Here is a 24,539-nt window from a genome sequence, read left to right on the forward strand (position 1 = left end):
TACTGCTTTATTTATTATATTTATAATACACTTAATGGCATGTTAAGAATATGACATAGAACATTATATACAATTAATAAGGCTAGGAAAACTTTGCCTTTCTAAAGGTAAAAAAATGCACATTTAAATCAGTTTAAGGGGGCAAATATTGTCCCTTAATGGAAAAGATGTGACTGCGGTCTAAGTGGGGATACTCAGATGAATTTTAAATCCACCAGGGGGTACGCCACTGTAAGAAGTTTGAGAACCACTGTTTTAGAGGAATAACTATAATAACAGTTGCTGGTAGCCACTGACTTCCATAGTATGGTTTGGAACAACATGAGGGTACATAAATGATGAAAGAATCCTTTTAACCTCAAAAATTACTTCATTGGCTAAATTTGTCTGCTGAAGACAGCTTTACATGCAATAGCCAAAAGCAGTCTCTAAATTTTGCTATTTGAAGTTGGTTAACCAATAGCCCACAAAGCAAAGGTGATGTCAGATGAGGTGGACCAAGTTTCACATTTTGAACTACGCCTTTTTGGACACTTATTTTCAGCAGAGTACCACAGTCAAGACCTCAGCTAAAAACAATTAATAAATAATAATAATAATAATAATAATAATAATAATAATAATAATAATAATAATAATAATAATAATAAATTTATATATATACACTCACCTAAAGGATTATTATGAACACCTGTTCAATTTCTCATTAATGCAATTGTCTAATCAACCAATCACATGGCAGTTGCTTCAATGCATTTAGGGGTGTGGTCCTGGTCAAGACAATCTCCTGAACTCCAAACTGAATGTCAGAATAGAAAAGAAAGGTGATTTAAGCAATCTTGAGCGTGGCATGGTTGTTGGTGCCAGACGGGCCGGTCTGAGTATTTCACAATCTGCTCAGTTACTGGGATTTTCACACACAACCATTTCTAGGGTTTACAAAGAATGGTGTGAAAAGGGAAAATCATCCAGTATGCGGCAGTCCTGTGGGTGAAAATGCCTTGTTGATGCTAGAGGTCAGAGGAGAATCGGCCAACTAATTCAAGCTGATAGAAAAGCAACTTTGACTGAAACAACCACTCGTTACAACCGAGGTATGCAGCAAAGCATTTGTGAAGCCACAACACGCACAACCTTGAGGCGGATGGGCGCTACAACAGCAGAAGACCCCACCGGGTACCACTCATCTCCGCTACAAATAGAAAAAAGAGGCTACAATTTGCACGAGCTCACCAAAATTGGACAGTTGAAGATTGGAAAAATGTTGCCTGGTCTGATGAGTCTCGATTTCTGTTGAGACATTCAGATGGTAGAGTCAGAATGTGGCGTAAACAGAACGTTTAAATGCCACGGCCTACCTGAGCATTGTTTCTGACCATGTCCGTCCCTTTATGACCACCATGTACCCATCCTCTGATGGCTACTTCCAGCAGGATAATGCACCATGTCACAAAGCTCGAATCATTTCAAATTGGTTTCTTGAACATGACAATGAGTTTACTGTACTAAAATGGCCCCCACAGTCACCAGATTTATTTATATAGTACTTTTGTACTCCAAAAATAAAGGGCATGAAGACTGTTCTAAACTTAAAGTATTTAAAGAGCAGGTCATATGGTATTTTAAAGTGTCCCAATATTGTATTGGAGTCCCCTACATCAGGTTTAAATGCATCTTAGGTCAGAAAACATTGTAATTTTGTCAGAATATACATTTAATATTAGAGTCATTTGCCAATGATTAGGAAATGATTCGTTTCAAGCAAGTTCGGAGCAAGCCCCTCCCTTCCTCAAGCCTACTCTGCTCTGATTGGTCAGCTGGCCAAACCTGTTGTGATTGGCACAGAGATGAGTCCTTGAGCCAGTTAGCCAGCGCTACCATTGACAAAGCACCTTTACATAAAACAATAATACAGTCAATCCGTTCTTATAATGACATAAAATACAAAAACACTTATGCAAGGGAATCGTGCCCACAGCTAAAATTTAGCTGTTAAACTGTGAACACTAGGTGGATACGTTAGCCGAGTGCTAGCGTGACTAACTGATTAAACAATACAGTTTGTAAACCAAAATATGTCTACTGTAATGTTTGAAGAACGACAGACAAAAGACGCTTGGTCTTAACTTTTAATCAGAACGCAGAACAGTTGTATCACAGGAGCACCAGCCGAAATCACTCATCTCTCCCGCATTAACCCTGTAACTGCCAGTGCAGCACAATAAACAGCAGTTTCACAATTATTATAAATTCTGTGTGCTACACTACATTCTTTATTATTAAACAAAGTAATTAGAACAACGTCAGTCTACAATAATTGACATATTCTTAGGTTCACTGCGAATTTTTAGAACTACTTCAGTAAGACAGTAATATCGTGCTTTACCTGGAAACCTAAAGCTGCACTAGGTATACATCACATATTGGCACAAAAAAATTATATTTTGAGCACTCAATTGAAAATGTACACCTAACGTATCAGTCGTACTACTTACAGGTCATGGTTCAGAGAGCTTGTTAGTCCAAATTAAGAAGATTAGAAGCCAACGAAGATAAAAGCCCATAACAGACAGCAGTTCTTGATAAAATGACAAGCACACAACAAAAGGCTCGAATTGTATTTCTGTGGTATCCTTGAACACCGCGTCTTCTCAACATGATGTAAACGCACTAATAGCAAAAGTGTTTGTGGGCAGATCAGACTCTGTTCGTATTTCGCGGGCAGGCGGGGATTATGCAAATGTGTTACCCAGTGACGTACACCGGTAACAGGCAAAAGAGTCGAAAATATAACGACTCGTTACGGCAATTCAGAACAGACTCTCTCTTTTGAGAGACAATATCTTTATTTATCATGCACTTTTTTGATTAACAACTTTGCAGATTGTTTTCATTTAAGGATAGCTACGTTATAAACTGCAAAAGAGAGATTTTTCAAAAACCCATATGACCTGCTCTTTAAACTATTTTTTTAAACCTAACTTCCAACCTGGACAGCACTTTAAAGCATCATAGGAATGATCCAAATTCTATTCCTTCTAAGACACCTTTGTGTGGCCAAACACTAGTGAAGCATAATATGCATGTTTCACAGAAACAACAATCCCTGAATGCATTGCAAACAGCTCAGATTGAAAAATACTGTTACTGAGTTGCCACATATGAAGAATGCCCAAATCAGCCAATTGCAAGGTACCATTTCAGTTTTTGCCTTAATAGGTAGCTGCCTAAGTAGGCAGTAGACAGGCAAGTCAGCTCACTAGGTTTTGAAATGGAGTTCAACTTCATCAGCTTTAATGGCCCAAATGGAGCCAATTACCAAAAAAAAAAAAAAAAAAAAAAAAAAAACACCTTCCAAAAAGCTGTTAGCGCTTCATTGGGGGTGGGTGTCTTCATATAACATAAACTTCTGCTAAGTGCTACGTGTGCTCCCTGAAAAAAGGGAGAAGTTGTATTCCTACGCCTCCCATCAGGATGGCAGCATCAGCCCCAGCTGGTCTGACCCATTATATTCCCAGGGTGGGTCTTCAGAGGACCAACTTATAAATATTCATAAGTAATTAGGAGCTCTCTTCCTATCCGACTGAACGGTTGTATCGCCAAGGTAACCAAACTGCTGCACTTGTTTTAAGAGCCCCCTTCATTTTGATTTATCAGCTTTGTCTGTAAAGGACTGCCAGTGTCCCCGCACACCTTAAACATGCAAATGAATGCAAATGTATGCATGCCCCAACATTCGCCTCGAAGTAATGCATACATGTAGCAAATATGGAGTTGTCATTACTTAATGATCTCAAAAAATATCTTGCATTCTGTTATTTTCCTTTGAAGCATACTCAGTGTTGTGATGAATGCTCGTCAAATGACATGAAAACGTGATTTGGGTCAGGGTGGTCCCTCACGTGCTATTGTACACTCCCATGGCAATGTACCCATGAGGTAATCCATCAGCCAACCCATATAGTGTGCGACACATTTTAAAACAAGTCGCAAACTCGCAGTCGGCTGTACGTCAAAAGAGGGTTTTTAATCTCTCTTTAGTGGTTGCAGAAATAGCGGCAGTAAACGGGACTTTTCATCACAGTGTGTGAGTGGAGTGATTGCCACAATGGTGGCCCATTTCAGCTCACTGAGTTTTGGGCTCAGGCGTAAATCTAACACTATCAGACCAGGCTCTGATTCAAAACTTCAAGTGGCTAAAATCATTTACACCTGAAAGCACAATCTCAGCTTTACTCCACTCTGTCTAAGACTTAAAAGTCCATCTCCAAAATTGTTTTTTTTTTTTTATTATTATTTTTATTTGGTGCATTGATGAATCATAGTCAAAAAACCCAGCATGTTGTAATAAGTAAGTACAAAGGTTTACTGTTAAGTAAACTCATCACCAAAGTGTGAGTTTGGTATCAGAATAATTCTTGTTCTAATAGTGGACTGCTTTCACCACCTCATCTACAACTTGCACCCACAAAAAACTGTATGTTAAACATTATTCTTAATTTAAATCATTACAATTTTCAGTAACTTTATTCTGAAACCTGCGTCAACTTGCCTCACAGAAACAACAATCCCAAAATCTACTGTTAAGAATTCAGTGAAATTAGGGGTGGACAATATGACCAAAATCTTATATCACAATGTGCGTAGCTTTATTTCATGGAAAAGGTATTTTTGCTTTAAATGAGGTGTTTATGATATAAAAAGGCTTGATGCCATAGAAATTTCTTTATTCTTATCACCAGTGTCAATATCACACACAAAAAAAAAAAACTAATACTAGCCTTAAAAAAACAAACAAAAAAAAACAAACAAACAAACAAAAAAAAAAAACTCAAGCTCACTGAAGACAAGTATAAACAGTAAGTGATTAAATAAGAATAAGAAACTAATTGCAAGCAATAGGACAAAGAAACTATAGTAGAACAAATTAATAAGAAATGCTATGAAATGCTAATCAAATGCTACAAAATTCTAATCAAATGTATAAAAACACTGCATATTCTTTACTGTGTAAATTATATATATATATATATAGTGCTGGGCAACGCTTAAAATTTTAATCGTGATTAATCACATGTTTGTCTGCGATTAATCGCATTGTTATGCGCAAAGTCCAGGCTCGACGAGACAAAACCAATAAAACCCATTACAAATGAGGCATTTGTTGTTTCCAGTGGGTACATAATTACTGATTATAATGACTTACACTGTCTTTTTACACATTGCGTTGTGTATCGCACCGCGTAAACATAAAACTATGTCTGCATTTGTGATAGGAGAAACGACAAACAACAAGCTCTACTCTACACTGCTCAAAACCCGCGTTTGAATCATCAGTGGCAAATCCTTTACATATGAAAACGTACTTGTCCTTGCAAAAAGTGGGGAATTGCCCCACTTTATAGAAACAGACTCCGGCATTGTAAGCTACTCTCACAGGAAACAGTCCTTGTCCTCGGCAAAATGCGCTGCACACATCTGAATATTTGGGTTGAACTGTTCTGGAACAGTGTTGTTAATACAACTTTACCACTGATTTCTATTTGTATCCTCTTTTGGAAGGCCAAACAAAGTAGCTTTGCTTACACAACAAAATACACAGCATCTCCACAACATGGTGCCAGCGGCAAAAGCGAGAATAAAAGTTACGTGAACATTTGGCGTTATGCAAATCTCCCACATCATTACGTAGACGTGTAGGGGTGTGTTAGAATGAGCCATCTTAGGTAGGCTTGGTTGACTCAACTTTTATAACTAATATCTCTTTGGATTTGAGACCTTTTGTGTCTTTACAATTTTACAGATCTTTTTTATGCACCAAGAGCTTGTAACACTAAAGTTACAAAAAAAAAAAAAAAATTATTCTCAGAGTCCAGAGCCTTGATCATAACATTATAACAGACACCTTCCGAGTAGAGACCTGCACTATCACAGGCCCCAATGCAACAGAGTGTGGCATTCATTAACATGAATTACAGACAGCATGAATGTTAGACTGCTGTCACTTTAAGAGCTGCCCGGATCCAATATACTGTTACACATTTTGTTTCTCAGCTGTTTGCTTTCACTTATGACCTACATTACTGTGTTTACGAGGATACTTGCAAAGACGGGCATTTTGTATTTAAGGCCTATAAAGCAGAAAAAAATAACTGTTCAATACTCCCACGCTCTATGAGCATGGTAGTGATGCGCGCGTCGTCTCATAACCCGCGGAAATTGTAACTTTATTTGCGGGGCGGGTCATAAAAAAAAAAACAAACAAAAAAAAAAAAAAAACATACGTTGTAGTGTTGGGCGATATGGTCATTTTTTCAAATCATATCAGATCGACGATACACAATATTATCGTGCATGGGTGGCGTAAGAGAGAGACTCTTTGTTCTTGTCATAGCATAACTATTTGGTGTTTTAAACCGCGCAGGTGCGTGAGAGAGAGCCTATGGAATCACCAATAATCGAAAAAATATACTTTAAAACATACTGATAAACTAACGTTAAATATAAAATTACTGTATTTAAAACAGCTAGTTCATATATAGTCAGACGCAACAGTCATATTGCGCGTCCTGTGACAAATTTACCACATCTGAGCACGGTATCAGTCTAAATGTTCAGTCAAAGGTGAAAATCAATAGTAGCCTAGATTTCATTTAAAGTCCATCAGTTTAACACTAATATTGGACATAAACGAACATGTTAAATATAAAGTATTTAAAACAGGTAAGTTCATATATGGAGTAAAGTTGAATTGAACTGATGCATCGGTCATACAGCGCTCTGGACCGCGTGCTGCCACAGAAACAAGGAGGAGATGCATTCTAACATAACTGTGGCATTAAACTCAGTTAGTGAGGGCTCGTTTAAAATATTGCACATATATAGGCCGTTCAGATTACTTGTTAACCTGCAATAAGATAATTTATATGTGGTTAAGATTTATTTTTGTTTGTGGATGGAGACTTCTTCACCGACTACAGGCTCTAATCCTCATTTGCGCGTGCGTGTGTGTGCGTGAAATGCGGTGCTGAAGTGAAATAGCTGGGCAGTTTGATAGCCGAATTATAATAGGACGCCTCATAACCTGCGGGGCGGGTAAAGAAATTTTACTTTATTTGCGGAGCGGGCTGGGGCGGGCCAAATAATCTCATAAAAGCGGGACCCGCGGGTTGGAAAAAAACCCGACCCACGCATCACTAGAGCACGGGCCTCTCTGAAAGTGCTCAGAAACAGTTGATATATGCATGCACTTTGAAAGAAATGATTTCTCTTTTTCATTGCATTTCAATGGCTTAAAATCACTTTGTTTTAAACTGCAATGATATTTGATATTTGGTTGCCCTACATATTTTTCTGCGGAGTACCATGTTATCTTAGGCTCTGTTTAACTCCGTTATTAAGATGCATTTCATAAAGCTGGTCACAAGTGGACAGCACTAAAAACATGTGAAAATGGAGCCCAATATTTAGGGCTTGCCTATTTCGAAAATGCATTACCAGGCTTAATACATAATCACTGTGGTACTTGTTGTGAGAAAGGACACCAAAATAAGCAATTCAAACATTGGTTTGTTCAATCAACATTACTGAGAAAGCTCAAATATATAATATATAATTTACAAGCAGTCAACAGCATGTGAGTGCTGCAGTCTGTGCTGCCATGAAAGTGACATAGAATATGATAAAATAAGACGGGAATGTCTTTAGGTAATCCTATTAGTAGTGGTCAGAGGAGATGCATCTAAAGTGCATTTTAATACCAGGTGGTAACAGCAGGCCTATTTGTCTTGGCTGACCAATTGTGATCGTATCACTGAAAACTGATCTTAAGGTGGAAACAGGGCCTCAGTAACATGCTAATGGCAACATGTTAACATTAAACTCCACTGAAAGGAATTGTGAGTCACGTCTCCAAAGCACTTTATTCTTCACAAGGATGTGCAGATGGTGCATACAGCCAAGAACAGCATAAGGTTTGACTCACTTACTCATGTTTGTTGTTTATGGCACTTTACTATTACCTGCAAATCAAAAGTCCACAGCAAACAGGCATAAAGGGCCACTCACACCACGGACAAATACTATGTATGTTTTAAATAATCATTCTATTTCCATGAGAATTAGGACGTTGACACAACTATAATGATAATGACAGTAGGGGCCGATATCACTGGAATCAGTTCGAGAACTATTTTTACCAGCTGATAAGCAATAAATACACAGACAGCCAGTCAGAATCCAAGTCTTTAAAGAGCAAAACTGCAGCGGAGCGCTTATAATAAACGCAATGACATTGAGATGTTTACTACTCCACATGGCTAATGAAGAGAACGCTTAGAATTTGATTCATGCTTGTAACCTGACTGACTGAAGATATCTGTAATGCATTGCTTCTTCAAAAATAATTGCTAATATAGTTCAAAGAGATGGGAATTCTCATGGAATTAGAATGATTATTACAAATTTATAATATTCGTCCTTGGATACAAACGCAATGATATTGTGCATTTGGTGTGGACGCTACTACAGTTATCGTTATCTGTACAGTTCTCGTTGTTGGTGGGAATGGTCCTTAACTCACATTGTAAATGTTGGTGGGTCATGCATGCTTAACGTCTTGACATCAGTAATTCATGTTCGCATTCCAGTTCCAATCAAAGCTATTTTTCTGGCTGTAGATGAAGTTTTTAGTTCTGAAATTATTCATAGTACATCACGTTTTTAATCTTAAAAGATCGCACATGTGGCATGAGCCCTTTAAAACAACTTATATGTGCTCTGCTTATTGTATACTTTATTTTTGTTCTTATTCTATCAAAATGTACCAATCGCACATACTGCGGCAATGGCATGGTTTCCAGGACAGCGATTCGTTCTACTCCTACACAAACTAGTGCTCAAGATGCTCGCAGTCTGTGCCCAGAGCACCCTTAACACTTTCAGCCTGACAGTTTCACAGCGTTTCTTCGCAGTGCCGGTGAGCAAAACCAATATCAGCAGGGAGCCAGCAAGTCACTTGACCACATTTCGCTCTCTCCAATGCAGGGAACAAAAGCACATTTCTTTAGGCGTGCTAAATATATCTGCAAAAAATTATGATGATATAATCAAATGAGCGAAAGTGGATGAAAGTTGTCTTTACAGGACATATGGCGAGTGCACAGTGCTAAGTAACAGCTCTAAAACTGTGGGCAGTCGGAGATCTGACCACCTGTACGTGGGGGGAGGAGAGAGTCCACGGTGAGTCCGATGGATCCTGACAGTCTAATTAACTCTGTGGATGAAGGGCCCTCGGCCATATGTGCTGACTGGGTGAGCTGGGAACACAGCAGAAACTCACCCGTGACTTTAAACACACTAATTGGACCAACATAGCCCCCAGCAATCATTTCACAGCAACATCTAAATACCTGCACCGTCTCGCATGGATTTTTTGACTGTCCTGGATTTAAAAAGCTATGAGCAAAAAAAGCACAGCGCTCAGTAGAAAGGCAGCGGCAGTCTGCTTGCTTATCTTAAAGTCTGCGTTTATACGTGTATATGCATGCACATTTTTTGTCGAAGCTGCCTCAATAATTAAATTCACAGCGCTGGTAATAGAAAGCTAAAAGATATAATTGTCATTTGCACGCTATCCTTTTAATTACTTTTTGGTTCCATTTCATTCCATTTGAACTGACAGCATGATCAAGTTTTAATTGTTAGTTTTAGCAAACAGCTTATCTGCCCGCCTCGAGCCCACACGCCACAAAATTACCCGCTCCAGAGATACAAATGCAAACGAACACACGCACACACAACAAACTCAAGCACGTTTATTCAGACAACACCTCACACACCTACGAGCAAAAAGTATCTGATAAATGACAGTTGCAGTAACAGCAACTAGGAGGGCCATTTATTTCTCTTGGGCAGAGCTGCTGGAAGAGGTACGGAGAAACAAAGAGAGGGGATAAGAAAAAGGGATAAGAAAAAAATGAGAGGTCAATTGTCCAAAAAGTCTACACATGAGCGAATACAGGGGTTTGTTCCAAGCGCTTCAAGCAGAACTGTCCATCAGTCAATAAACTGTGCATGAAAGCACTTCTCTTTATATCTAAACTCTGTTCACAAATCTGAAGCTCCTCCCATTAAAAGTCATCTCTAATGTAATGCTAGGAATCATGGGGGATTAATCAGTGATGTGTCTGTATTTTTCGATGTGTACTATGAGCAGACTGCAAACTCCTGTGCAAAGATGTTTACAATTTCACAGGGCTAATGAAGAGAATGCTTAGAATTTAATTCATGCTTGTAACCTGAATCACATCACTGAAGAAATCTGTAATGCACTGCTTCTTGAAAAATAATTGCTACTATAGTTGGAAAAATAATAATCGGGTCCAGGTACAAATAGCATATGTAGATGAGTAGACGATACAATGTCAGCATCTCAAATCTTTACTCATATTGCAAATTAGGGTTTGATGAAGCTCACAAAAATACATGCTAGTTCCAAAAGAGACAACTGATTTCAGGAAGTCAGGAAATATTCAGTTATTCCTATTTATGTAAAAATGTACTTCTTAATGGACAATACTAGTATTATAGCATTTGGCAGCAGTGGGCGCTATGATTATAACTGAATATTGGTCTTTAGATGTGTTCAGGCCTGGACTCTTATCAAACGTAAAGTTTGGGGCATATTTTATGTGGCATGCATGAGTTACAACAACTTCCTGTTTCATGGTACTGCTAGGATGCTTTAGAATTTAGTAAGTTTTGCTAGTACATTTGAGCATGTTTCTAGCATGTTTAGCACTCAATGGCTTATTTTAATGTGTTGCTTATAATCCATTTGAGATTTGGAGCAGATCGGACATTGCATGTTTAAGTTTGTGTTAAACATGTCACTATGTTGCCACTATGGCACTATGACTATAACAGAATTTGATGTCTTCATGTAGATGTCTTCAGGCCAGTACTCTTATCAAACATGTTAAGTTTGAGGCAGATTTGACATTGCATGCCTGAGTTACAGCAACTTCCTTTTTCTATGTATCAATAGAATGCTTTAGCAAATTAGCCAAGTGTTGCTAGCATGTTTTAGCATCTTGTTAGCATGTTGCTAGCCTATTTAACACTTGCTGACACTTTTTAATATGTTGCTAGGAGTCCAGGACAGTGTTAATCATGACACTTCCTTTTGCCAGCAGGTGGTGCTGTGACTGTAGCTGAATATGGGCATGGACATGTGTTCAGGACATAACTCTTATCAAACGTGTGAAGTTTGGGGCGGGTTGGACATTGTTTGCCTGAGTTAAAGCAACTTCCTACTTCATGGCGAAACATCAAACTGGTGGCACTATTGAGCCATTTTGCCACACCTTATTCTGAAACCCATTTCACAATTTTGTGTGCAATCAGCTAGTGGCCTAAAATGAGTTCGGAAAAAAGCAGTTTTTATTTTTTTATTTTATTTTTTTACTTTGACTTTTGATTTTTATTTATTTTTTGTTCCATTTCAATTCCAGAGTAAAAGGCCAATGATCCTAATATAGCTTCATCATATGTTTGTATGTGTAAGCACATTTGGGACTATCCTATTAAGTTTGATACATTTTGAAGAATAACGTATTATTGAACGCAACTACCACATTCAAGGCCCAGAAAGGTAGTACGGACATTGTTAAAATGGTTAAATCTTAATTTTATGAAAACAAAAATAGCGACTTCATTTAACAATTTGTTCTCTTCCGTGTCAGTCTTTGATATGTGTTCACAAGACTTCCAAGACACAAGTGTGGGGTGCTGCTAAAACAGGAGCCAATTTTCTTATGAAGAACATTCATCTCTCAGTTCATCGTCTGTATATTCTAGTTTAAATAAGTAAGGGAAGGCAAAAAATTGCAAGTTAACCTCTCTGTTGAAATCTTCAGACAAGTTTACAAAGACTGTTGTATGTACAGCGTATGTCTTCCTCTGCTTGTAAACAGCACATGACTATTTTAATGGTCCTTACTACCTTTTTGGTCCTTGAATGTCAGTGGGGTTGCTGTCTATGCAGGATCAGAAAGCACTCGGATTTCATAAAAAAAATCTTAATTTGTGTTCCGAAGATGAACAAAGGTCTAATGGGTTTGGAATGACACAAGGTTGAGTAAATAATGACAACATTTTTGGCTGAACTTACCCTTTAATAGATCCCATGAAATATATATATATATATATATATATATATATATATATATATATATATATATATATATATATATATATATATATATATATATATATATATTAGCAGATTTTGCATTTAGAAGGCATGCGCATTAAATATTTAGACTTTCTCTTCCACCAATAGGAATCAAACAAATTTATGATGCACTTCAGTCTAGTCAGGTATTCTGTCCACTCAACAATCTCAAGCACTACAAACCCCTACATTTTGAAAAGATGCTTAAGTTATTTCTGAAACCGGTCACTTATTTACTAATTTAATGTAACCAGTGCACATTATAGTGAATGAGGAGCAGTTGAGACAGTGTAAAAAGGTTTGCATTGGGTTGAATGAAGCCTGGTTTCACACAGTGTGCTCCAGAGACAGAACATCATACAGTGAATTATATGTGCTATTCAACCAGCCTTCCCTCAATACAACAGTGCAGCCCACAAAACGTATCCGAGCCATGTGAATTCTACACAGAATGCTGTATTTTTAAATGTAAGTGCTATGGAGGAGAAAAACAACACAAAAGGTTAGACAGACTCATTATTATAACAGCACTCACAAGAAGAGGAAAAACAGAAATTACACATCATAACCATTACTGAAAGTATCACTGTTCTTCTGTGGTAACAGTCTCACATTAAAACTAAAACGGCATCTATTAGACATACTTTATTTGTAGCTGTCACATGGGCAGTGTCAAGGGCTGTAAAACAACATCCTATTGCCTATTTTTAATAATAAAATAATAAAAAGCTCTTCTAAATGTCCCACACAGACTAAATTCTTCAATCATAATATTATATATATATATATATATATATATATATATATATATATAAAATGTGTAAAATAAACATACTTATACTTTAGATGGCAACTTCCTGATTCTATAGTTCTATTACATTATTTTTCACAAATTTTAAAATATATAAAAAGAAAGTAAACAGTGTAACCAACAGGGCACTTGGTAATCTGGGAAGATTGTGTGCATTGGGAATCATATTTTTTTAACTAAAGCCAGGGTAACAAGCATTACCCTTACGAAAAAGAAGTTTATTCAAGTGTGCTATTAGTATACTTATTTTAAACTAAAAATAGGAAAGTATACTTTTAGTTTACTTTTTTTGTACTTCTCAGAAATGGGCTTTATGTACTTCTAAGATATATACTTATAATGACAATTAAGTATACTTGACTTATACTTACAAAAAGTCAAAATATACTTGAACTTTACTTAAGTATACTTAATAAAATAAACTTGAAGTATACTACTTTTTGGTAAGGGTTTACATGGAGCACGCAGTAAAAATTACAAGAATATGACAGTGCGCAAATGCATAAATAAGCATAGTTTAAAATCACGAATTTAAAGTTGATCGCGCGTCTCCAGTGAAGCTGACCTGTCCGGATTCAATTTGCAAGAATCGACTGTCAAGCAGAGCACACGCGATCAGGCAATATACAAATGCACACTTCACAAGATCTCACAGCTGGATTAAGTCTGCAAGGTTTATGAAATTAAATGTTCATTAACGTTAGTCATTTAAAGGTTTGTTTAAATGATATGCATATTTGCTGAATGCTAATGGCAAACGAGAAAGTATTATGTTTGCATTTCTGTTACTAATAATATAAAAGCAATCGTTATAATACTTTTTGTATACCTTTTAATTCATTTTCTATCTGATTATTAGACAGACCTCTATCTGTATTAGGCAGAACTGAATGACGACAGCGAACAAGAGGGAGAATGTGAGCACTGTGTGCTCTGGCACTGCCGTTCTCAGTGCCTTCAAAATAAAAGTCCCGCTTCGAACACATCGGCCAAGCACAAAAACTTTTCGGCCGATGCCGATATTTTAAAAATATTCAACCATTAAATGTAATGTAATATAATAAAATTGCAACAAACATTGAGTCAGAATACTCATATTTGTTTAGCAGTCAATATAGAAAGATGCCATTTGTGCTACCTGGTCTCATGGCATAAATGTACCTGGGTGCACTTTTTAGCGAGATGGGAAATGGCGTACCAATAAGTACATCACTGTAGTTTCCAAAATAAATGAACAGTAGAGGCAGTAAAACTCCGACACCTTTTATTCCTTTTCACACAAATTTACAGAGTTTCGATTAATAAAGTGTAATTTTCACAAAATTATTTAAAGAAAATCATGTTATGACTTCAAAATTATATTAATATGCTGGGAGATTTGAAAACTGATGCTTTTGAATGTTAGCATCGCACATATCCAGCTTCATATCTATGGGTTTTCATAGGTGTTGGGTTTGTTCGGTAGCTCACGGAGTAAGAAGACGTATTTGAGAGGCAAGGAGCTCCGGTTCGGATCCCGTGTAACCATGGTTTGACAAAGCAGTTCAAATCTGCATATAAGGAAGTTAAAATGGTACGTTGCATCAGCAAATGTGTTTTTATATCAGTTTTGCATTTGTTAACACTATTGGGTAGGTTTAGGGTTGGGTTTGGTGTAGGGCATATTTCCAAAATGATAGAGCATTAACTTTTAGCAACAGTCCCCGGATATTTGAATTCTGAACCGCTGTAATTCGTACTAGAAGCAACATAATAAAAACACAGCAATACGTAGCTATTTCACCATCATAGAAATGTGCCAGGGTTTCCAAATTGAACCAGTGTTTTAGCTCCACTCAGTGGACATTTCTCTTTAAAACTGCAGCATACCGTACATGCAGAAAAGTACGTAAAAACGGTGTTGCACAAAAAGTGCACAGAGGTATGTATTTTTATGAGACCAGGTTGTATTTGTAAATAGCTGGTGTAGTTAGAATATCTAGCAGCATTGGATAACACGGCCATGTAAATCAGACAAACTAACACTCTTTGATATTTGCACTATATGAATATAGAAAGGAAATTAAGAGACATTAACATTAACACAGAGCTGCTATTAATTAAAGTGCCAAGTGGCATGTAAAAGACTAGACTAACACAGATACTTACCACCAAACTTTCACCATATTATTCTGTATTGCTTTGCAAGCACATTTCCTTTAGAAATGTAAATCTTGTTATTATTTTCCATTTCAAGCATTTGACACTGGATATTCATTACAAATGCATCATTCGTTACTGCTCTCATCTGAGAGCAGACGTGTGAAAATGATGAAGTAAACGACAGCACAGCTGCACAAATTTAAGATCTTTTTTTTTTCATATTCAGAAAGAGCATCTGTGTTCATTTTGTTTTTTACAGCATTACTGGGAAGAACAAGCTGGAGATAAAACATGCAATTTGTAAGCAAAGTCACTCGAAAGTCACCTATCATAAAAAATCTACTGCAGTCAAATGAAAAGGAATAAATCATTATACACTCAAGGTTAGAATCGCAAAGCTTTATGTATCACAAGATAGAAGAAGGATTGCAGTATTTTCCATACTGTGATCTATGTTTAGTAATAATACCACATCTCTTTTAGTCTTTCACTATGCAGCATAGTGTTTGCTTATATTGCTTCTTATTATTTGGGTGAATTTCATGTAAGAATTAAAAGAAAGAAAAATGTAATAAATCCTAAGATCTACTAAATTTAGAGCTACCAGAGTTTAAATGTTAATTTCTAACACTTTTAAACATTGTCGTGTTACCAAAATTTGATTGGGTGATACCAATAACAAATGTTGAACTGTTGTAATTCTCAATACTGAATTTGATAGTACAGGGAATGAATGAATGAATGAATGAATGAATGAATGAATGAATGAATAACATACATACATAGTAATGAGTTAAAATATTCAAAGATACATTTACAAAACAACAATGTATTAAAAATGATAAAGTTTTTCCTTCGCATTTTTGAAAATTTCGCATACAGAAATGGATGTTGTCAAAACAATCCTTGTTCATATGGATCCATGAAAACAACTAAAAATGCCGTATTATGCATGCCAGGCCAGTAGATGGTGATGTCACTTTGTAAAGATACACTAAGTGCCTGCACACATATGCATTCCTATAGACTGAATATGAATGTGAATGATGTCACTGTTTTCACAAATTCACATTTTTTGAAACAATAACAGTATTGTTTTCAAAACTGATAATTTGTCGACTCTAAAAATGCCTTTGTAATGTTAATGAGTGGCCAAAACTAGGGATGTCCCAGGCCGATCTCAAGGACCAGGATCGGGGCTAATCAAGATTTTTTTAACTGATCAGTCTCAGCCTGATCCTTATTTTATGTCAGCTGTCATGCCAGTGTTGTGCTGTAGGTGGCGATTATGCACCTTTAAGTGGGTTTGCCAACCTCCATTACAAGTGAAAGAATAAGCTCAAATGTGTGCATGATGCGCGAGAACCAATGATGTCACACAGTTGAGCTTCCGTGTTTAACGTAATTGATGTGTACTTTTGTAACGATCACGCATTCATTTACCACATCATAATGCGTTACTATGGGTTTTGTTTTGATTGTTGTTTGTTTGTTAGGATTGGATTGTGAGTGGGGTTGCTTCATGCTTTCTAACCATATCTCAGCTTTTTCCCCTTTATGTTATAAATGATTCTGCTTAATGTACATATAAATCATAATAAGTTTATATTAGCAGTCTCATATGTGCATATGTATACCCACAGCTTTCCAAACCTGCTAAATGCATCTTACGCATTTCTGTTTGTCAAACGCTTCTTCTGAAATGACCACAGCAATTAAGTGCCCTAAAGGAGCACTTCTCATTAGGAGAACATAATTTAACTTGTACAAGTAATTTAACTTGAAGTTATTTGTTGAACTGAACCGATCTAGAATCTCTATTGGGTGAAATCTTAATGAGAAGACTACAAGAAAACTGTAGTGGGAAAGTGGAGAGAGAGAGAAAGCAAGCTATTCATTATTCATTAAATAAGGATAGTAATGTTAAATTTTCGGGAAAACGATATTTAAAATTGAATGCATTATACTATAGTATCGCATAATAACATTTAAACAAATTTGTTTAAAAAAATTACCTACAGACAGTGTGCAATAATATTGATCTATTAACATCAACATTATGCTCATTAAAAAAAAAAAAAAAAAAAAACATAGCATTTTGCTGAAAAATCATAACCGCATAAATATGCCAGTTCCTATAAGTAACATTACATGCCATGGTAAACAAACATTTGTATCACTTCCACCAATAAAAGCATTACATGTCATGGCAATGAAACACTTTGCATGTTCATCACTTGATTTTCACACAACTGTGCTGATGTACAGAAGCATGGATGTGCTTTGATTTTCACTCATTGAGGAGGCAGCTCTCATATATTTCTTCGCAGAAATTAGAAAGGCTTTTACCGTGCAAGTACAGCAAAACAGCAGTGCTTGAGATTCATTAGTTAAAAGGCTTCCTAATAAATTCCCCACTTTTAATGTTTCACACAGCTATTAAAGGCACGTTGAGCGGCCGTGTCCCTGTTGCCCATTATGGCTTTCAATAAATGACAATCGCGCAGCACTTAAAAAAAAAAAAAAAAAAAAAAAAAAAAAAAAAGAAGAAAAAAAAAACAGACATGCTTCCAGGCCTGCCGCTCAAAAGACCCTAATAGCACATAAAGATGTATTAGCCATTTCACGCCGCTGTTTTATAAAAGGGAAGCACTTTGTTTCTGAGTTGCGGAGGCTTTAGTTAATGAATAGAGGCACTTCTCCACTCCCACTAATTCACACCGCTTATATCAATCTCTGTCGCTCGCTCCAGACGTGAGGGGTGATCCTTTCAAGCTGCGATTATGATGAAACTCATGTGAAATCGTACTTGTTCTGAGCTTGATGTTTGTTTTACCTGTGATATATAGTTCTGTAGGCAAAAAGAATATCGTCCACATAGCCAAATTTAGGACGAAAGGTGCATCATTGATTACGCCATGAAGCTTGGCGCTTTAATTAATGGTTTCAAGAAAGGGAGGAAAACACAACGCTGGAAATGAGCCCCACGGGGTCCAGAAAATAAATCTGTGCTGTCCATTCTTATATTTACCCTCTTACCGAGGAGAGACGGATATTCTGCTGGCTTTTCTTTAACTAAAACACACAAACACAATCCCTCTGTGCCGCAGGACGAGTTCAAGTCGATTCCAGATCACGTCCTCTGCGTTAGCCACACATGAAATGAGCCATGATCTGAGATCCTGTGCTTTGATAACAACGGCGATGGGACCTTTCTTCTGCTTTCATTTTTCATTTTTTGCTTGGGTTTCTTCAAGTGGGCGACATTGGGCAAATCAAGCGTATTTATGTCTCCATTAGGGCAGTGGTTTTAACCCTCCTGCTTTTAAACGCTCCCTCAGAGCAGTTATTATGTTTGACACCAGTGGCAGCCACTAAAAGCCGCAGCTTCAAGCGACGTCTGCTCTTCCACTGGAGTGTACGTCGTTCACACACAAACACACACCTGCAGGCCGTTTAGTTGATGAGTAGGAGGACAAACGTAAATATCTGAATATGGAAAAGATGCTTCTGTCTATGACGATTAAAATGCTGAGAATGTCAATAGATTCATGCAGATCAACAGTACTTTTGTATTATATTCCAATCAATGTGTTTGGAAGAGGAAAGCCTTGATGAAAAGACATGATTTAAAGGAGAAATACAATGAAAAAATATCTGATTGTTTTTTTTTTCCTTACTATAATGGATTGTTCACTTGTTTTTCCTAGCATATTTGTGACAAAACATACAAGGTCATCGTGTTGCTGCAGATGAGTCATTCTCCACCTCTCTGTGAAACTGCACCTGTCACAAAATCAGGTGGTGCAACGTTGTGATTCTGTGCATCGTATATTTGTTTTGGTAACTTATTTCGAGTTCCAGGCCACATTAGAAACCTGTTGTTTTTTTTTTGTTTTGTTTGTTTGTTTGTTTGTTTGTTTTTTTCATGAAAATCTACAAATAAACAGTTTTAGGATCTGGTTCATTTACTGACCCTCATGACTTGCCAAATAGACATGACTTACTTTTATTTATTTTATTTATAAAATTAAGATTTCTTATTATGTGTGCCACAGAATAAAGAAAGACAAACAGGTTTGGAATGGCATTAAGGTGAGCAAATTATGAAAATGCTTATTTTTTCCTACCCAAATTCTGGGTTGAGTCATTTTGTCATTTCTGGGGATTATTTTTTTTTATTATTATTATTTATTTTTTTTTTTTTTACTGTTTGGTAATCAATGTGTAACCCAGCCAAGTCTCAATGACAGTTGAATCTGACATAACAACTGCAGGCTTTATGTATCCTCTTCAGGAGTGAGCAGTTCTGAGCACAACCTAATTGGTGTATTTCTTTGGTGAAATAAAGACGTGTATATGTTTTACTTTATCTATGAAGTTGTTACTGTTCTGTAACTCATTTTAATTTTTACATTTAAGGACACCTAAAAGAGTTTCACTGTTGTTTTGTGTGATAAAAATGCTTGATTCCTTGCATAAAATGATTTTATTCATAAAGATACTGGATCTGATTACTGGGGATGTTAAATGTGTTCTCAGAAGTGTCAGCAGAAAGAGTGGCAGGTGGAACAGAAGGGATAACAATTGATCACACTTGAATTGCCTTTGAATGTTTAATTTTACTCCTAAAATGTCTGTTAAATAAGTTTAAATGTGTTGTGTATATATATATATATATATATATATATATATATATATATATATATATATATATATATATATATATATATATATATATATATAAATGAGCTAGTAATCTTGTAAAATAAAACTTGCTGGGTGTGTTCTGTCCTATATTTAAAACCTGGCAGGGCTAAACCAACCCAAATTGGAAAATATTCATATTAATATCACCCCAAATAAGATATTCCCAACCATCAGCAACTTGAATGAATGACAGTGGCTCCGTTGGCAGCTTTTAACTACAGCAGTATTTGGAGGTAAGCTAAACATAGCAGGGGATATTTGCATACTGTATAGACATCTTAAAGGAACAGTAGCAAAAACAGTCCATTTGATTGAAAGAGTAGGTGAAGGTGACAGAAGGTGGAGAAGGCAAAATTCTGCCTGATTCAGTAACCTTTAACCAGCATTATAAGTGGAAAAAAGTGAATTAAAGACTGAATGATGAATTAAAACCCATTAACAGCTGAGCCTCACAGAACAATAAAGAAGACACAAAACAACCCAGCAGGCATGACCAATCAATCTGTTTAAACTCGAGACTTCACCAATCATCGAGTACCCCTTGCCGATCTTGTGAATTTGAACACACCTTGTAGCTCAGGCATGACCACACGGCTGTCATTATGATTGACACACTGATCATTGTAATTAAAGGAGACCCATGGTAAAGTCTGTGTGCTTTTGAGTAAGCCACGGCCAACACGTCCTCTAGTTCGGCGAGGAGGTTGTTGTGCACTTTCCTGTCAAAATCAAGCCTACCTTATTTGCTAAAGTGGGTCTTTGTAAGCCTCTCTGCTCTGGAGTCCTGTTAGTGGAGAGAAGTTTTTACAAGCCTATTAGGTTTGGATGGACATCATGTGTTTAGTGAAGATGTCAAAATTACTGTTACTTTGTTGTCAATTCACTAAAAAACGTGGTTTGAATGGACAGTCAAGACGGATGTGACAAAAATACCTGTACAGGTATGTGCCAAATATGAATTCCGCTAATGTACAGAAAGAGCAGAAAGACATGTTTTCCAATAGATTTTTTTTTTTGTTAAGTTGGCTAGAGAGTCACCGACGAATGTTATTGTTCAGCTTTTCAGTTGTCGTAACTGGAGACTATTGGAGGTATAATGCAGGTCAAAGGAAGAAAGTGTTCACACTGCTCTTTTCCATAAAATGAAAACTGACTGTAATTCATGCTAAAAGTAGTATAAAATTGTCTTTAAATGCCCATTTAACTTCCATTCTATTTTCCTGGCCCTCTGAAGTCATGTAATAACACTATGTGAGGAACAGATGGAAATGTATGTCAATATTCCTTGAACTATGGGATGAATGGGACATTGTACTTAGATAGGTATAGTTGTGTACCATCACCTAGGAATGTGCCAATCAAAAACACAGACGAGGAAGATGAAAAAACAAGCGATCTCATATGTAAGCATATGCTTATGAAAAAGAATGCGATCATCAACACTAAACCACACATAAATGAAATTTGCCTAATTTTTCAGGCTTTGGGTGTGCTGATGGAAGCCATCTACTACAGCTTTGATTTGATAATACTAATGAATATGATGCTTTTTTTAAATGAAACCTACCTAACATTCAGTTTTGATAAATAAAATAAAAAATAAAATAAAATAAAATAAAAAAGAATGCTCGAAGCTAGCATTGCCAGATATTCATACAACAAAATATTCTGGGGCCATGAAATTTTAGTGAAAATCATCAAAAATGCTGGCGGTGGCTGGCAATTATTATTATTATTATTTTTTTTTTTGAAAAAAGATGTCTCTTATGCTTCCCAAATCTGGATTTATTTGATCAAAAAAACAGTAAAAACTGTAATGTTGTGAATTATTATTACAATTTTAAATTAAAGGGATAGTTTGTTAACGATTCTGTAATCTTTCTGTCTTTTCACTCACAAGTTGCTCCAAACCTGTACAAGTTTCTTACTTCTGTTGAAAACACAAGATGTTCTGAAGAATTTTGGTGACCAAACAGTTGACGGTAGCCAATGAAGTCCTTTTTTATATTGAGTAAAGCACTGCAGACAAATTGATTATGTGCAAAATTAGCATTACCACAGAAGTAAGGGAATAACTTTGACTTCCATAGAATTTGTTTTCCATACTATGGAAGCCAATGGCTACCATCAGATGTTTGGTCACCAGCATTCTTCAAAGTATCTTCTTTTGTGCTCAATAGAAGAAAGAAACTCATACAGTTTTGGAACAATTTAAGGGGGACTAAATGATTACAGAATTTTCAATTACCTTTAAATTAAGGTTTTCTATATGAATTTATTTTAAAATGTAATTTATTCCTGTGATAGCAAATACGTAAGTAAGATTTAATATATTTTGATTACATACTTTGATTAGATATTTGATACAGTAGATTGGAAAAAGGTGGCCTGGTCTGATGTGTCCGGATTTCTGCTGTGACATTTGAATAGTAGGGTCAGAGTTTGATGTAAACAACATGAAAGCATGGATCCATCCTGCCTTTTATCAGAGGTTCAGATTAGTGGTGTGGATGTAATGGCGTGAGGGATATTTTCTTGGCACACTTTGGGCCCCTTAGTACCAACTGAGCATCATTTAAACACTAAAGCCTATCTGAGTATTGTTGCTGACCATGTCCATTCCTTTATAAGCACAGTGTGGCCATCTTGTGTTATTTGTGCCAGTTTATCATTTTGACTGGTATATCATCCATCAGTGCAAAGCATTTTGAGTTGCTATGTAGCCAGCTGGGCTAAGACAAGTTAAGACAGCTCTCCACTTCACAGAACAAAACACAAACATAACACACAGCTGCAAAACCATCACATGCTGCATCTGACATCATGTGGAGACTTTAGGCTTAATGCCACCAGTCAATATAAACAGGAGAAATGGTGTGATTAGTTGAGAGAAGCTCATGGAGTGTGAACATAGGCACTGATAAATGTCAACAGCTGTAAATAAGCTGCCACTGACCTCGTCCAGCTCCAAGATGTACACAGGTTTCTCCTTAAAGCCAGTGGGCATGGGTTCATTGTGGGGGATCTCAACCTCCTCATACATCTTATTATTCTCTCTTCTGATCCCCTCGGGCAGCAGCATCTGCCGGCACAGCGGAGAGGACATAATTACACAAAAACACATACAATTAAACCTTCATATTACATTAGCTCACGGCAACCGTCTTCAACCAAACAGTAAAGACCAATATTGAGGGCTGTGGACACCAGTGGGCCTTATCACAGCAGAAATCAACTGAAAGTCTTCCGTTTTAGCTGTAAAAACAGCAGTCATAACACAACTTTATGTATTTGCTTTGAGTAGTAGAATGTGGTGGGTTGAGCTGCAGTTGCTATACGTTCTGTAAAGAAAATCATTTATAGAATAGGATAATAAATATCTAATTTTAGCACGCTGAATTTCCTCCAGCTCCTATAATTACAACTCATTTTCACCAAACTGAGAGCATATGCCGAACTAATGAATGTGTCATATTCAGCTGTTGATCACAGTAGACAACACCACACGTCATCATATCTGGCAATGCTGCTCATCTTACTCACATATTGTTGTTCCAAACAAATTGTCAGAGCTGTTGTGAGTGTTTAAATAATGCTATATATATATATATATATATACATATACAATTTAAATACTATACAATTTATTATACGATTTAAATATAAAATTATGGCATTTAAAATAATGGTTTTCTGTTTTTATATATTTTAAAATGCAATTTGCTGTGATGCAAAGCAAAATTTTCAGCATCATTACTCCAGACTTCAGTGTCACATGATCCTTCACAAATCATTCTAATATTCTGATTTGCAGTTTAAGAAAATGTCTTATAATTAATAATGTTGAAAACAGTTGTGGTGCTCATATATTTTTTTTTGTGATTAAAAACAAAAGCTCTTGATCATCCTGGCCCTAAACCACCTGTTCCACCCCACCCACAGGAAAAAGATGAGGCCCAAACTAATTCATTTCAATCGCTGGAAGATGGCCTGCAGCAGGAATTTTAATTAAGACATCATAAAAACTGGATTAAAAACAAAGGCTCTAGGTAATCTAGTGTGTGATAATGTGTTATCATTGAACAGATTGGCATGATGCTGAGTAAACAAAGCACTAGGGAGAGATTTTGTATTTAAGAGTGGAGATTTATTTTTCCTCTGTGTCCTTACACATCTAAGAGTCAGATTAGAGGGGTGCGTGAGACAAAATGTATAACTGGTTAACTGGTTTGCTTTTAAGGCTGGCCAGGTTTATATCGGTCTGCTGATTGCAGTATCATGGATTTTAGATTAACCCATTCAATGTCATGTAAAATGGGGTTCTTCCTTCTAGAAGGTGGTTCCTAGATAGAATAAATGGGCAGATACAGTATTTTTATTACAATAACAGTTATAATACTGTATATTTTACTATACAAATATAAAAATAATTTAAGCATTAAATGTAAAATTAAGTCAGTCAGACAACTGGAGTAAAGTATGGAGTTACTTTATGCTTATTTAGCATTTATTGATAGTTAATAATTAACAAATTAATAACAATATAATAATTAGTTTATCATTGTATTTAGATGTTGGTCTCAGATCTGCAGAAATGGCAAACCTCTAAATAAATAAATAAATACATGCATGCATACGTAC

General features: G+C 36.3%; 1 protein-coding gene across 1 annotated transcript in view; it reads right to left on the minus strand.

Annotated features, from left to right (window-relative positions):
* Nucleotides 1-24,539, minus strand: part of LOC109094733 (activating signal cointegrator 1 complex subunit 3-like) — a 154,284-nt gene that overhangs the window by 63,001 nt on the left and 66,744 nt on the right. Inside the window, exon 7 of the mRNA XM_042740349.1 lies at nucleotides 22,855-22,980. Within this exon, the coding sequence (XP_042596283.1) occupies nucleotides 22,855-22,980 (126 nt within the window). The remainder of the gene's footprint in view (nucleotides 1-22,854; nucleotides 22,981-24,539) is intronic.

This window comes from Cyprinus carpio, chromosome B16, assembly GCF_018340385.1.
Source record: "Cyprinus carpio isolate SPL01 chromosome B16, ASM1834038v1, whole genome shotgun sequence".
Taxonomy (NCBI): Eukaryota; Metazoa; Chordata; class Actinopteri; order Cypriniformes; family Cyprinidae; genus Cyprinus; species Cyprinus carpio.